This window comes from Ictalurus punctatus, chromosome 17 (genome assembly GCF_001660625.3).
Source record: "Ictalurus punctatus breed USDA103 chromosome 17, Coco_2.0, whole genome shotgun sequence".
In the NCBI taxonomy this organism is placed as follows: Eukaryota; Metazoa; Chordata; class Actinopteri; order Siluriformes; family Ictaluridae; genus Ictalurus; species Ictalurus punctatus.
Genome location: NC_030432.2, coordinates 16453322 through 16468526, shown reverse-complemented (window position 1 = coordinate 16468526; position 15205 = coordinate 16453322). Strand labels below are relative to the sequence as shown.

General features: G+C 39.9%; 1 protein-coding gene across 2 annotated transcripts in view; it reads left to right on the top strand.

Moving 5' to 3' along the window:
* The first annotated feature begins 1075 nt into the window (after positions 1 to 1075).
* myo1cb (myosin Ic, paralog b) overlaps positions 1076 to 15205 on the top strand; it is a 56842-nt gene continuing 42712 nt past the window's right edge. The window contains exons 1-2 of one of the 2 annotated variants that reach the window (XM_047161192.2): positions 1076 to 1221; positions 1306 to 1449. In XM_047161192.2, the coding sequence (XP_047017148.1) occupies positions 1357 to 1449 (93 nt within the window). In that variant the 5' untranslated portion in view covers positions 1076 to 1221; positions 1306 to 1356. Of the gene's footprint in view, positions 1222 to 1305; positions 1450 to 4947; positions 5423 to 15205 lie in introns of those variants that run through there. The other variant, XM_017490939.3, reaches the window with a different exon arrangement.

The window sequence follows — 15205 nt, the reverse complement described above, 5'->3', positions numbered from 1 at the left end:
TCCAGGGATGGGGGTTCAAATCCTGCCTCTGCCTGGACGCACGGGGCTTGCATGTCCTCCCTCTGTTGTGGGGGTTTCCTCCATGTACTCCGGTTTCCTCCAAAGTCATGGATTGTAGGCTGATTAGCATTTCAAAATTGTCCATAGTGTGTGAATGAGTGTGTGTGTGATTGTGCACTGCTATGGATTGGCACCTCATCCAGGGTGTCCCCTGCCTTGTGCCCCACGTTCCCTGGACCAAGCTCCAGGCTCCCCCACGACCCTATGTAAGATAAGCGGTACAGTAAATGGATGAATATATGGATGGATATATGGATGGATTTAGCTATTTATTTAATGGAAAGTCTCTACTGATATGTCATAAGACACTAACTTCGGTTTCAAATTCTCTAGACGTCACAGTATGTATAATTTATAAATGTTTGGATGAATATAATAAGAGGAGGCTAATCGCTTGTGCTGGGTGTGACATGTTGCTCAGGAACAAACAGGAATGTCTGTGTCAATAGCCTGCCAGAGTCAGGTTGGAGGTCAGCAGGGATGTTTATTTGAAAACATTAACGCCCCACTGTCACAAAAGTTCTTGACCACAATATCTTATCTACCTATCCTTTCCTTCTTCCCTTTGCCTTAAAACAGTAACCAGTTGTCATGAGCGAAAGTAACATTCTGTATACCGATTTTTCTCAGAATTGGTTTGGAGTCCTCCGTGAAGCAGGGGGTCTGTCATTTTAATTTTTTGTTACATTTAGTTACTTGAAGGAAAACAGTCTCCATTATCAAAGTTATCATAGTTATTATCGAGTTATATTTATTGATTTGTATGTTTGACTGATCCCTTTAATTGAACAAATTTAATCCAAACCTCAATAACTCAAAAACAAATAATGTCTTTGAGCTAATGGGTTCTGTCCCAGACTGCAAAAAATAATTGCATTCCATAACAAAAAACTCCCCCACACATGTAGGTTTAAAAACCTGCACAGTATATAAGGGAAACAAAGTGCCTTCCTCTGGTGTTTAATCTGGGAATGTTGAGGACAGGATGCTGGAGCCTGGAGGAAGCCCTGGCGGCAAACCTACGGTGTCCAAAGCAGCTCAGCCTGCAGGAACATTAATTATATTGCAGGGCTGGCTTCGGAAAGAGTCTCGGACATCCCACCATATCGCTCGCCTCGCCTTATATAGAGGAAGTTCTCAGTGGCTCTCTCACTGCTCCTGGTGACCCTACAACACTGTATCTCTCTCACATTTGCTTTCACTTCTACACTGTATGAAGTTAACCACAATCTCCTGCATCCACAGAGGAGTATCAGTGGCGTGTGTGACGGAGAGTTACACACAGAGACAGACAGCATGATGGAGCTGAAGATTCAGCTGGTTCCAACGGGAGAGATCATCCTGTCTCCCGGGAAGAATGGAGAGAGCTACTGTAACTGCTGCGCCAAGGTAGAAGCATTATGTTATTTCTTTTAAAGACTCATATATATATATATATATATATATATATATATATATATATATATATATATATATATATATATATATATATATATATATATATATATATATATATATATATATATATATATATATATATATATATAAAGGAGTTTGATAATACCAGACAAGGTATTCAACTAGGTTGTTGTTGATGTGCTCTGCTGCTGTGGTAATCAACAACACTAGAATTTTCCACATCAGGGACTAGAGTTTAATTTCTGACGTCTGGGATATCAATTATAACCTATCACTTGTTCATACAGCACCCTGTATACAATCTTCAAGACATTAACAAAAGAGTACATTCACTGCTATAATTCAATCATGCATGTGCTGTAATGAACATCTTTTTTTTCATGTGTTCAATCTGACCTCAAACTCACTTTAGAAGAGCGTTTGGTATTAGAATATGCAATGAGGCAGTAAGATTTCTGAAAACTGGGTTGCCAGTTGTTCATGTAATTAGAAAAATACAATCTGTGCAACAAAATATTTAAAGCAAACCTAATAATTTTTATATGTTTATATTTTGCATATGTATTATTCAGCTTACTCAAGGCTGAATTCCCTTCTCGCTGAATTTTCCTACACTAGTGTAGCTGGAAAAATGTGTTGAAATGCACATTAAGATTTTTTTTCCTCACCTACTGTACCTAACATTTTTTATTAACGTGATAATTTCTAAATAAACCAGACGATGAATGCGGATATTAACACCCAGTCCTACTTTCTCCTATCGTTTTAAATGTACGATGTCAATTAAAATGACTAGATTCTTCAATTATTGGTAATGAAATTGTTTCTGGGGTTTGGTGGCATTGTGGATTTCTAAATAAAATGCATGTAAGATAAGATTAAATTGACTGATAAGGGGGGAAAAAAACATCTGAGAAACATTTTGAAAAGATCAAAACAGTAGACAAGTGAAAATGGGGGGTAAATCATGATATACTTTTCTATAGATTGTGTATATAGTTGCTTTATTATATTATGTATATTTATATAGTTGTTATACAGTTTGCAGCATTAGGTGAGGCAGCAAGTATATTACTGTAGCATCAAGGTGAACACAATAATCAAACGTCTCATTAATTATTCATTTACATGTAGTCATATCTGGAATGCAACATAGCTGAGATTATATTTTGTGTAAACAGACATTCTGGAGCTGAATGCTTTTCCCGACATTCCTCTAAGGTCACATCAACCTGTGTGTGTGTGTGTGTGTGTGTGTGTGTGTGTGTGTGTGTGTGTGTGTTTGTTTGTATGGCATCGGCTTAAGAAAGAAGGTAATCTACTTTTTGAGCTATTATTGAGCTATCAAGACTGGAACAATTGCTGTAATGTCCATTTCCATTCGAACCGGTGACAGGAGACAGGTACACACCCTGAAGTACCGCCTGTATGTCCAACTTTGCCTTGTCAACAGGATACAACCTTTCCTCCTTGTTTGGCTCTCCTATCCGAAGCTGCCGCATGAGCCTGAGTAAGGCAGTTAATATGGCTCTTACATACTGGATTAATCACCCAGCATGGACTTTAGAGCATCTGAGGTCACCAATGCAACAGTTATTTGTTTTAATATTTAGGAGGAGGATTAAGTTACATAGTATGACAGTGAAGCAGCAAATAATAATAATAATAATAATAATAATAATAATAATCCTCCTTCTACTACTACTACTGATAATAAAAGAATGCTTCATGCATGTACTTTATGCATATGCAGGTGTTGGGACTTTAGTGCTTTTACTAACACAGCCTATGCAATAAGTATATTATACTATTAGATAGTATATTATGTTTATTAGATACAATTTGCAGCTATACTCACTGGCCATTTTCGCAGATAAACATACATTATATGTCACTTTGTAGGTATAAAATGATTCTCATCTGTAGCCCATCTGTTGCTATGCAGAATTTGTCAGTCGACAATTTACCCTGTGAAGGTGCCTAATAGAAAAAAGCAAATATATACAACTCTGTGCACAATATGAGAACTCTGAACTGCAGGTACCACTGTGTACTTATCTGGCAAGGGAATACACAGCGAATAAATAGTCTATTCATAGTATTATAGTCCCATCCAGGGTACATTCCTGCCTCATGCTCAGTGTTCCCAGGATAGGTTCCAGAACACCACAGCCCTGACCAGAACAAAACAATGGATAATGAATAAATAAGTATCATAATTTAAACCCACTGATAAGTGGCAAATAACTTTCACCTTTCATTCTTAAGCCAGTTTGGAATGATATATGCAGTTCATATGTGTCCTATAAGTAATTTAGCAGATATGCTGATTATTATGGGGCAGTATGGGTGCTCAGCATTGCTGCCTCATAGCTTCAGACTCTCTGGTTTGATCTTGAGCTTGGAGTATTGTCTGTACAGTGTTTTACATGTTCTCCATGTATCCATGTGGGTTTTCTCTGGGTTCTCCAGTTTTCTCCCACCTACCAAAAACATGCCAGTTGGTGGACTGGCTACACTAAAATTCCCTAGGTGTAAATGACTGTGAATGTGTGTGTGTATATGGTGCTCTGTGATGGACTGGCATCCAATCCAGGGTGCATTCACACCTCACACCCTGTGTTACTGGGATAGTAGTCTTCAGATCCACCATGATTATGACCAGGATTAAGCAGCTACTGAGGATGAGTAATGTTAATGAATGAATGAATGAATGAATGAATGTATCTATGAATGAATGCAATGGCTTAGTGGTTAGCACAGTTGCCTCCCGGATGGATAGATGAATGAATGAGCTTACAGAATGTGACTTGTACAATTACAGTTGTGTGTATGGGGGGGACATACAGTTAATGAATATGTAATAAGGGGATAAAACCTGAGGCATGTCAGCAGTTAAGAACTGGTATGGCCTGTTGTACAGGTGTTTGAAAAATACAATTTATGTGTCTTTCTCACACGTCCCCTGTATGAACGCATCTTATTTCATCAAATCTACCCTCTATAATAAACACCCTAACACCTACAGTAGCCTGTATGCGCCATGTTCACGATTTATGCATAGTGTGTTTTATGAATGTACGACTTAGATGCAATACCAGTGATCATCACTAGATGGCAGGGTAAATCAAATTTACTGCAGAAGCAACGCCTAGACTAGGTCAAGTCTTTCACCTCCTCTATGTACTCAAAAGAAAGGGGAAAATCATTTATTTACACTAAACAAAGCCTTCAACGCTCAATACTTTTTCACCTGTTCATTTTACGGACATTTTTAAAGCTTTGACTACATACGCTACTACAGTAAAAACTACTAGATTTATATATATATATAAGCATGCTATGCTAAAAACAAACGACTCTTCATAAGCAGGTAACCTAAAAGAATAGGAATTTAGCGTCACTGGGGTTTAGGTATATTATGTTCGCCCAGAAGCTGACTATATACTCTCTCACTCACACACACACGTATACACTTTAGTCGTGGGTTTGGCTGTGTGAACTTCCTGTCGCTTAGGTGTGAAGTTGAAGGGGTGGGGTAGCCGGTCTATCTATCTCATAACATTTCTCCATTCAAAGCTCAGCTCGTTTCTCCACTACAGCTCACTCAGGTTAAGGAGCGGCTTCTCATTTCCTTTCTTCACACTGAATGAGCACTGGACCAGAACCCTGACCGTCTGCTCTGGCTTTAGCGTTAAAAGTGAAAATCGCTAACATATGTCTGACAGTCTACATTCGGAGTAAACCCAGGTTAGAGCTTAAACCTTTTAAAACGCTACAGAGAAGAAGAAGAAGAAGAAGAAACAGCACCGACACCGTTAACGGAAATTCACATCATTTTCTTCTTCACGCGTTTGAACTTCTCTTGAATGAAAACAATGTTATAAAGTGACCCTGACTCTGGAGAAACGCTTTAACGAACGATTCCGGCTTTGAGTTTAAGGTAAGAGAACCTCAAAAGCTTTACTTGAGCTTAAAGCATAAATATCCAATCCAACAAACACCAAAACCTTCAAGTAAATAACTTAATCCTGAGTGTCTTGTGTGAGAGAAATTTCATTCAGTTTGACATGCTGTTAATTTACAGAAATGGTTTATTATTATTATTATTTTTAAAAAAATGTTCGACCATGAACGTTAGGCTGTAATTACCCATAAGCGTGCGCTTGTTTAAACGAGAGAAATCTGCCTGTTTAGTTTAAAACAGCTCGCGTGCGCGCAGCTCGACCGGGTTTTGTAAGTTTTTAACACGTGCGTGGGTCGTGAGACTAAGTGCACGTGGTGTTCAGTTTCTTAGGTCGTTTATTTAGTCAGTGATTGTGCGTGACAACACTTACACTTAGATATCTACTATGGAAAAAGAAAAAAAAAATGCACACCAGTGGGTAGTAGAGAAGCTGGTACCTCCCAGCCCCACGTGTACTCCCTCAGCCCCTGAGATGATCCATCCCCTGATCCTCCTGCAATCATCAGGCTTGTATTACAGACAGTCTCAGAGGTGTGAGTTCTCCTTACACATTGTTTTCACTGCCCGAGAAAATAGGATGTGGCGTGTCATTATGCTGAGAGTTGGAGAAGGTTAAAAGTAGGTCATGTCCTTGAGTGTCCTCTCACAAGCTTTCATTGCTGCCATCTGTCAAGTTTTAGAGAACTGGGATGGGATGGGATGGGGGGAGGCAGATTTCACAAAGAAAAAGAAAAGAGGTGTTGAGCAATATGTTGGCGGACATTCTGCTGTCGGTGTTGCATGAACAAATCAGACATGTTGGTTCAGTTCTTTGGCGCTAAGTCCAGGTTTGTGAGTTAATAAGCAGTAATAACCCTCCCACCCTTTCAAAGATAGAAATACAATCTGTATGAGGTTTTATTTTTGACGTTCACGTTGGATTATTTGCTGTTAACATGGTTTTTATTTATTTTTTATTTTTTATGGAACCGAGTGCAACAGCATACACACAAACATACACAAGGATGGTATGATGATGACGCAAGGCTGGGGCTGATTTCTTTCTATCCTAGACTGTAGATTCATGCAGGCTATCAGTCATATCAGGCATTTAGTTCAATTCTTCCTAGATTTGATCTTTCTATTTTTTTTAGCCAGCTTTGCAGACGCATCCATAACATGTCAGTATTTATGTCAGTCTGGCGCTTGAGCTCTCGTTACAGATAGATGGCCGCAATGGCAAAAAGCACACGCTGCTGCTTCTTCATCTCTTATGATATGAAGCATATATATATATATATATATATATATATATATATATATATATATATATATATATATATATATATATATAATCACACAGGTGAATTTTATATACAATCACTCTCTACGGCAAGAAAACTGGTTTGTTGTCAAAAGTGGAATTCTAGTTGCACCACTCACTGATAGATGTTACTATGGCAACCAGGAGTAGGAACGTCTACTGGCGTCTTCATAGTACAGCGACTGGCAACTTGCAGAGATAAAATCGCTGTATGTGTGAACATACTAACTGTCACTGCCTCAGGGTGGTGATGTCATTCAATATTTGCACTGGAGCTGAAAATATTGATTTCATATTGGTATACTTTTCCATAGCAAAGCTGCTAGACCAGGCATGTAAACTATAACTATTTAACATGCTTTCCATTCTGTGGGATCGGTTCTTGGACTGAGACTCCTTGCTCTTCTTTTTTTTTTTTGAAGAGCAGCAGGACTTTGGGCCTAATGTTTTTTCCAGCTGTCCATGGAACCTCCCATCTCAGAGCGCTGTGTCAGCAGAAAACTGTGTTCTCTAGCAGCAGGAACCTGTGCTCAGGGCCAGACATACTCGGCTAATGGTGTCTCAAGTGCTGAACAACTTCTGTAGTCTGTACGGTTATCTTCCACTTGGTGATCATCAGATGTTTACAAAATGTATCTGTTGTGAGTCAGAGTTTTCCAACTTAATTGAGACAAGTGATGAGGTGCATTCAGGGCAAGGACCAGTGACACGGGTTGTGGAGGAAATCTTGTCCTCTAGAGTCAGCTGTCAACGTATTGCTGGCCCTGGAGAGAGGAGGGGATACACCTGCTTCAAAAACCCACAGTGCAGGAAGTACCAAGGTCTGGCCCAAAGCCCTGCCAAGGAAGGGTTTTTACACTTCACAAACTCTTTAAATTTAGCTCTGCCAACACTTACCAGAATTCCCGTGTCTTGAGATTATTCATTTGTAATAGCTGAAGTACAGAGGGTATAGTGGTTCTCATGACTTACAGTTTGATGTCTTGGTTTTCAGAAGAACAGAAAAGGCAATGGACCGTGGACGTTTCCTGGGTAAACGCACGCAATTTGAAAACTGTTCTAAACTGAAAGAGTGGGGGAGGGAGAGAAACACACAGAATGAGCAACCCTTAGAAAGAGAAAACTCAGTATATGGACTCTGGTGCAAGGGGAATAAGTAAAAGTCTTGGCACGTCATTAGGTCATTGCTGGGTCTGCAGCTTCTCTCGATTTAGTTGTGGCTTTTCCACTCAAAGTTTCTCAGCGCTGAAGGGCACCGCCCTTGGATTTAATTCAGTTCCATATCAGGAAGAAAAAATATAGGCACTACAACTTTAATTGCCACTTCACAGCTCTTGGATCCGTTAACCTGGTTCTTGTTGAATTCTTCATAATTGTCTGTGAGCTTGGTCTCGCCTCATTTGTTTTTTTTTTTTTAAATGGCAGCTTTCATTGCTTACACGTGCATTCAAATTTACCTGCATAGAGAAGTCAAATGTGCTGACTTGGCAGTTCCTGAAGGCTTAAGATCCTGGTACACTCCCAGGGCGTGCATGCGCACACACACACGCGCACACACACGCACAAACTGTGCTGATTAACCCTGTGGCGCAAGTTGATATTTAATCCTCTAACACATTACATCACATGTAATGACGGACAAGAATGGACAGAGTTGTCGAAGGAGATGAAGGACAGGGAGCAGGAAATACTTGCTAGAGGCTAGTTAATGTGGGCAATGTGACAGTATCACATTGTTATCTGAAAATGTCGTTGGAGTCATATATTTTTTTTTACAGCCAACTCCATTGTTATTCAAACAAGCACAGTAGCATTGTCTTTTCTTAATAGAAAAGAATTTCAACTTTGTTCCAGTATGCTTTTGCTCATTAGGGATGGGCGATATCTTATAGTTTGCGATATACCGGTAGAAATTCTCCCCACAATAAGAATTACTCTTCCCACGATAATAACAATTAAGCTTAGTTGATGACGTATTTGTATGCGACGGTCTGCGACCCATTCGCAGCTCACGTGCAGAGCGAAAACATGTACGGCGGAAGGCGGACGTGAATCTGAGGAGGAGTTTATCGCTAAACGAGGAGCTATCTTTACAATCTGGAACTGGTTTGGTTACAGAAAATGAGTTTTACATTTAGACCAATGTTTGTGTTTCTGAGGCTCTCAAGATCACAGCTATCACTTGTAGCAAAAAACAGTGGTACTATATTTATATCGTCACTGATATCGTTATCGCAATAAATACCAGAATATATTGTGAGTCCATATCGCCCATCCCTAGTGGTCATTTAGCGAAACTAAATCTCATGATATATAATGAGTATCATGAGAACATCAAGTGTTAAGCGCCTACTTTATGAGGTTACTTTAACATTTTTTGTTTCCTGAAATGATAAAAGCTATCAAAGCGAAGACTGCATCCTAATGACAAAAATAATAATTTCCTGTCATGAAAAAAGTACATATGGTCTCCTTTTCACTTTGGAAGAATATTACTTAGTACATATCTGGTCCATACAGGATTTCGTGGAGGTTTTTTTTTGTGATCGTTGCAGCCAAAAATGCTAGATTTTGCTGCTGAGTTTAATTATTATTTTTTTTTAAATGCTGTTTTTTTTTTTTCTTCTTTTTTTTTTCCTTGCGGAAAACTGTTAGAAAGTGAATTTGTGAACTTGCAATTGCACAAAATTGTTTTGCCCGGCCTTTCTCAGTGATGTTTGTTAGTAAATGAGGCCTTTTAGCTGTACTCATGTTCGACGCACATTAATCGAAGAGGGCTTTGAATGCGCATTGCGATGACATCACATGATGGGTGTTGGCCCAAATCTGTGGAAAATCTATGCTAATTTTGAAAAATTGCAAGCTCCTCGGAACATTGCGGAGACCTGGAGATTACGAAATCCTGGAAGGACTGATATCTATCCTTAGCTTCACCAGAACGTTATTTGACAATATATCACTAGTGGTGTAGTGTATTGAATTATTGTTGAGCCATTAACTTGGAGTCACTGTGTTTCAGCTCATCAACGCCACACGGATGATACGGAAGGTAGGTTAGTGTAGTAGAGAATCAGTCTCCCTCCTGTTATTTCGTCCTCATCCTGGTGACCTGGTGGTATGTGGTAGACGTTTCTGTATTGACAGCAGACACACAGAAATACCCGGTATGCAGTACAACCACATAGAACACCTAGTAAATGTAGTAAATGTATTGTTGAGACTGTGTGCATGCGTTTCTGCTTTGCTTTCTGCATGGATATGATTACAGTATTTAGGTGCTCTCATTTAGAAGTAATGTTCATGAAGCTGGTTTTTATTGCATCAAAGCTGCTTTGCAAACACATGATTGTCTGGAAAAACACTATCTCTTGCACACATGCTCAGGCTCACACATCCCAGATCTGTGTTTAAAAATTAACCCGGTTTATTCTACCGCTCCGATAAGCCACTTGGTGTTGCTTGGAACACTGGAAGTGTGATGTGAGGGGAAAAATGTGATTATACAGTCACTGTCCGCTTTATTAGGAACACCTGTACAAGTGCACATTTATGCAGCTGTCTAATCAGCCAATAATGTGGAAGCACAATTTAAAAACAAATAAATCATGCATGCAGATACAGGTCAAGAGCTTCAGGTGAATTTTTTTTGTTTGTTTGTTTTTTTGTTTGTTTTTTTTTGCGCCCCCTAATTTTCAACTGTCCAGTTTGAGTGAGTGTGTGTCCATGACGGCCTCAGATTCTTGTTCTCAGCTGACAGGAGTGGAAACTGATGTGGTCTTCTGCAGTTGTAGCTCATCCACCTCATAGTTTGATGTGTTGTGCATGCTGAGATGCTTTTCTGCTCACCACGGTTGTAAAGAGTGATTATTTGAGTTACTATATCCTTCCTGGCTGCTCGAACCAATCTGCCTATTTTCCTCTGACCTCTCTCATCAACAAGGTAGTTCCACCCACAGAACTGTCACTCGCCCAGTGTTTTTTACTGTGTGCGTTTTTTTTTTTTTGTTTTTTTTTACTCTAGAGACTGTTATGTGTGAAAATCCCAGGAGATCAGCAGTTTATGAAAATCTCAACCAGCCCATCTGGTTCAAACATCCATTTCACTGTTAACGTCACACGTTTTTTCTTCATTCTTATCTTTGATGTGAATATTAACTGAAGGACTTAACCTGTATCTGCATGATTATTATTTATTTATTTTGCATTGTGCTGCTGCCACCTGATTGGCTGATTAGGTAACTGCATGAATGAACAGGTGTTCCTAGTAAAGTGGATGCTGAGTGTATACCTGCCTATATTTGAACAAGTTTTAGCTAGTTTTCTAGAATGTTAGGCAAACATTGTTATAAGCTGACAAATGAACTTCTTTACCTCCCGAACTAATTAGCCAGCTCACCACTACCCATAATCTAGCAAAGGCCTGCAGTGTTGAAGGTTGAACATGTAATCAGTTACTGAATAATTTTTTTTTTTTTTTTTTTTAACATATTCACATTTAAATATCTATCCATTTATAGCTTAAAAAGTCTTGCAGAAATCCTGTCAGGGTAGCAAGTGAAAGCTAACCATGCTGAAAAATTTGACAATCTATCAAAACACAGTTCAAGTTGGTCAAACTGGTATGTTAATTTCCAGTTTCACTATTACTTGTCTTATATTTTAAAAATGTCTTACTGTTGTGGTTTTTTTTTTTTTTTTTTTTTGAACAATGAAAGAACAATGTTTCTTTTACAATATAGCAGTTATTTAAAAACCTGTTTCTTTTCTACAAGCACTTACCAGCTGCCCAAGATGGTACCAGTTTAACCAGTTCAGAGTGTGTTTGCACAGCTGCTAGCTGGTCAGACCGAGCTGGATGTTTCAGTAGGGAAGCTCTGAATTGAACTGAAGTGTGTATAACTATTTAATCTCCAACTTGCCATCTGCAGAAATCAACAAAAACATCCGGCAAGCACGAACATTGCTTCACTCAGTGAAACTTTTACTAAAGTAGGTAGCTGCTAGATATTAGCGCCCTCCCCACTTCACTGAGATAGGTTAGCACATACTTGACTTTTTTTTTCCCCCAGAGTTTGTCCATCCATCCCTCCATCTTCTATACCGCTTAATCCTTTTCAGGGTCACGGGGAAACCTGGAGCCTATCCCAGGGAGCATCGGGCATGAGGCGGGGTACACCCTGGACAGGGTGCCAATCCCAGAGTTTGTGAAAAAGAGAAAGCTTTTAATCATGTATCATAGTAAACAGTGAGGAAAAAGCAGATCTTCAACGTTTACTCAAGTAATTTTCTTGTGGGTTATTTTTACTCGAGTCGTTACGCACTAATGTTTCATTACTTTATATTTAGTCAAGTATGATTTTTAAGTGGGGCACACGGTGGCTTAGTGGTTAGCATGTTCGCCTCACATCGGGGGTTCGATTCCCGCTGCTTCCCTGTGTGTGTGGAGTTTGCTTGTTCTCCCCGTGCTTCGGGGGTTTCCTCCGGGTACTCCGGTTTCCTCCCCCAGTCCAAAGACATGCATGGTAGGTCTAGAGTGTCCGTAGTGTATGAATGGGTGTGTGAATGTGTTTGTGATTGTGCCCTGCGATGGATTGGCACCCTGTCCAGGGTGTACCCCGCCTCGTGCCCGATACTCCCTGGGATAGGCTCCAGTTTTCCCTGTGACCCTGAAAAGGATAAGCAGTATAGAATATGGATGGATGGATGATTATTAAGTACTTTTATATGCAGTTGCTCAAGTTATACCTGAGCTCATTTTCAGAGAGAAAACACTTTCTTTTCTTTTCTTTTCTTTTTCTTTTTTTTTTTTTTAAAGAGAAACCCGATTGAACCTGTTTGATGTAGCCTGTTATGATCCTGTTATGATCTTGTGCTAGAGTTTGTGGCGTTTCTTGAAATTGCTGATCAACCCATAACATATTGATGATATGTTATGAATGATATGGGTGCAGGATAAGAAAGAAAGACTATATGGTGTAAGATTAAGGCATTTTACATTTGAAATGTCTGATAAAATAAAGGGAAAATCTGAGTTACAGGAATGCTTTTGCATGCAAACTGATTGAAATGATATCAGTACCTAGATAATGGTGGTATGTGCACAGCGGAGTTCTGGCATGTTTAGCTTTGTATGTTCCTGTCAGGATGCCTATAGGACCTCATTGTAGTGCTTGTGCTGGCCTCCTAGTTTATGGTCATGTCTCACAAGATTATCATGTTAACATTTAAGGGTTGTATTGCAAAGTAATTGTGAATGTAATATTTTTGTGAGAAGCTTAGAGAATGGAACAGATGCTCATCATATCTACCAGAATATTTCCTCCTCACCCATAGGAACGCTGGTATCCCGTAATTATGGATGCAATGTGTGGAATGGCAGGGCATGATGATTGTCATGATTTCATAAGCTCTGTCTGTCTGCTAACCAACTGGGAGTAATTCCAAATGACCCACCACTGACATGCAGCTGTGTGGAGTAATAATAGCCGTTGTCAGAGCTCTCTGCAGATATATTGTGTTCACTTCTATGCTTGACTATGGTTTGGCTGTTGTGGCTAAGGAAATGTTGTAATGCTGACATACCATCGTTGTTGTAATATGACTTGTGTGTCAGACGTTCAATGCATTCTATTGTCAAAGATAATCCCTGTTTTTGTCTATTAGTATTTCATGGAATTAAATGTTCCCATGCTTTGCAATAGGAATCACTCGACCTATTCCTCAGTGGCACAGATGCAAACGGTCTGAATATTTAGTCTAATTATAAAGCTTTAATGTGATCAGGCTCACATTTAAGAATTGTATACAGTATACATTGTCGAGGTTGCCTGACTAGCGCTTACCTTTGCCTTGACCTTGCGTATTTCCTAACACACAGGGGGCACTCCGGTTTCCTCTGGGTACTCAGGTTTCCTCCCCCAGTCTAAAGACATGCGTTGTAGGCTAATTGGCATTTCCAAATTGTCCATAGTGTGTGAATGTGTGTGAGCCTGTCCTGGGTGTCCAGGCTCCCCACAACCCTGTGTAGGATAAACGGTATGGAAGATGGATGGATAGATGGATGGATTTTGCGACACTTAGTGTTAGGTAGCATTGCAGCTTGAGCTCGGGTTACTGTCTGTCTAGTTTCTCATGTTCTTCCAGTGTATGTGTGGGTTTCCACTGGGTTCTATGACTTCCTCCCACTTCCCAGAAACATGCCAATAGGATGATTGGTGACTCTAAATTTCCCCAAGGTATGAATGAGAGGGGATGTGTGTGTATGTGTGTGTGTATGTGTGTGTGTATGTGTGTGTGTATGTGTGTGTGTATGTGTGTGTATGTGTGTGTATGTGTGTGTATGTGTGTGTATGTGTGTGTATGTGTGTGTATGTGTGTGTGTGTGTGTGTGTGTGTGTGTGTGTGTGGCAATGGACTGGCATTTCATTCAAGGTGTGTTCCTTGCTTTGGAATAGGCTTGTTCCTGGGATAGTCTCTGGATCCACCATGACTCTGACTATTATAAAGCAGTTACTGAAGATGAATCAAGCAGTTGTCTTAAGAATTCGTCTTCATTTGCATGTGCAGCAAGCTCACCAAACCATTTAAGTAAAGAGAACTAATAAAGCAATTTATCTTACTATATAAGCAACATGACATGCTGTGTTTGAAAATGCAGGCCCAGTTGTTGCAGATCTGTAAAGACAGATCTCTAAGCCGGTCTTAAACATCTAGCATCTAAATGCCAGTTTAAATTATGAACAGTAAAGCCTGCAGAGAACATTGCAGTTGCTGTTTCATCTGAGTCCACCCACTTTGGACCCAAAAGATACTGTAGCAGAGATGATAAACATACGCAACAATCTGGCTGTAGTTCTTTGACTCCAGCTTTCTAAAAAGTTTGGCTTCTGTCGCAGATCCTCTCTTGAGAGGTCTTTTTTTGGTGTAAATTATTTAGCTGAAGGTAGCTGCTCTATCTGCTCAGCATTAACTTGGACCAGCACTGGAACTCTTGTGGGAACCCCCTGCCCCGCTCCAAACAGCATGACCCGCCCTTATAAGGCTCTGTGAATATTCTATGCACTGGGAGGAGGAGATCGAGGCCGCAGCAATTCCAGTCAAGCGGCCCTCTAACTTCCAGGGCTGGGATTTCTAACTGGTATGTGACTGATATAGCCAGGCTGTGCCATGCCCACAGAGCAAAGCACTGCCTGAAGGGAGTGGCTGTAGGGCACAGGGCCCTGGGGATGATTGGAATGTTAAGAGTTCCTGTACTTGTCCCATCTTGTCCAAATTTACCAAGTTTGTTGCATTCATTTTGATTGAAGTATATGGAATTATATTACTGCCAAATGGGATAGTATTGCGAAAACCGTGTTCAAAATAATGAGAACATTTGGAGACTCTTGCAGTTCGTTTAGAAAGTGGTGAGAGTAGCTGGCTATTTTTACACAATTACAGACTGTATCTAGGTTACA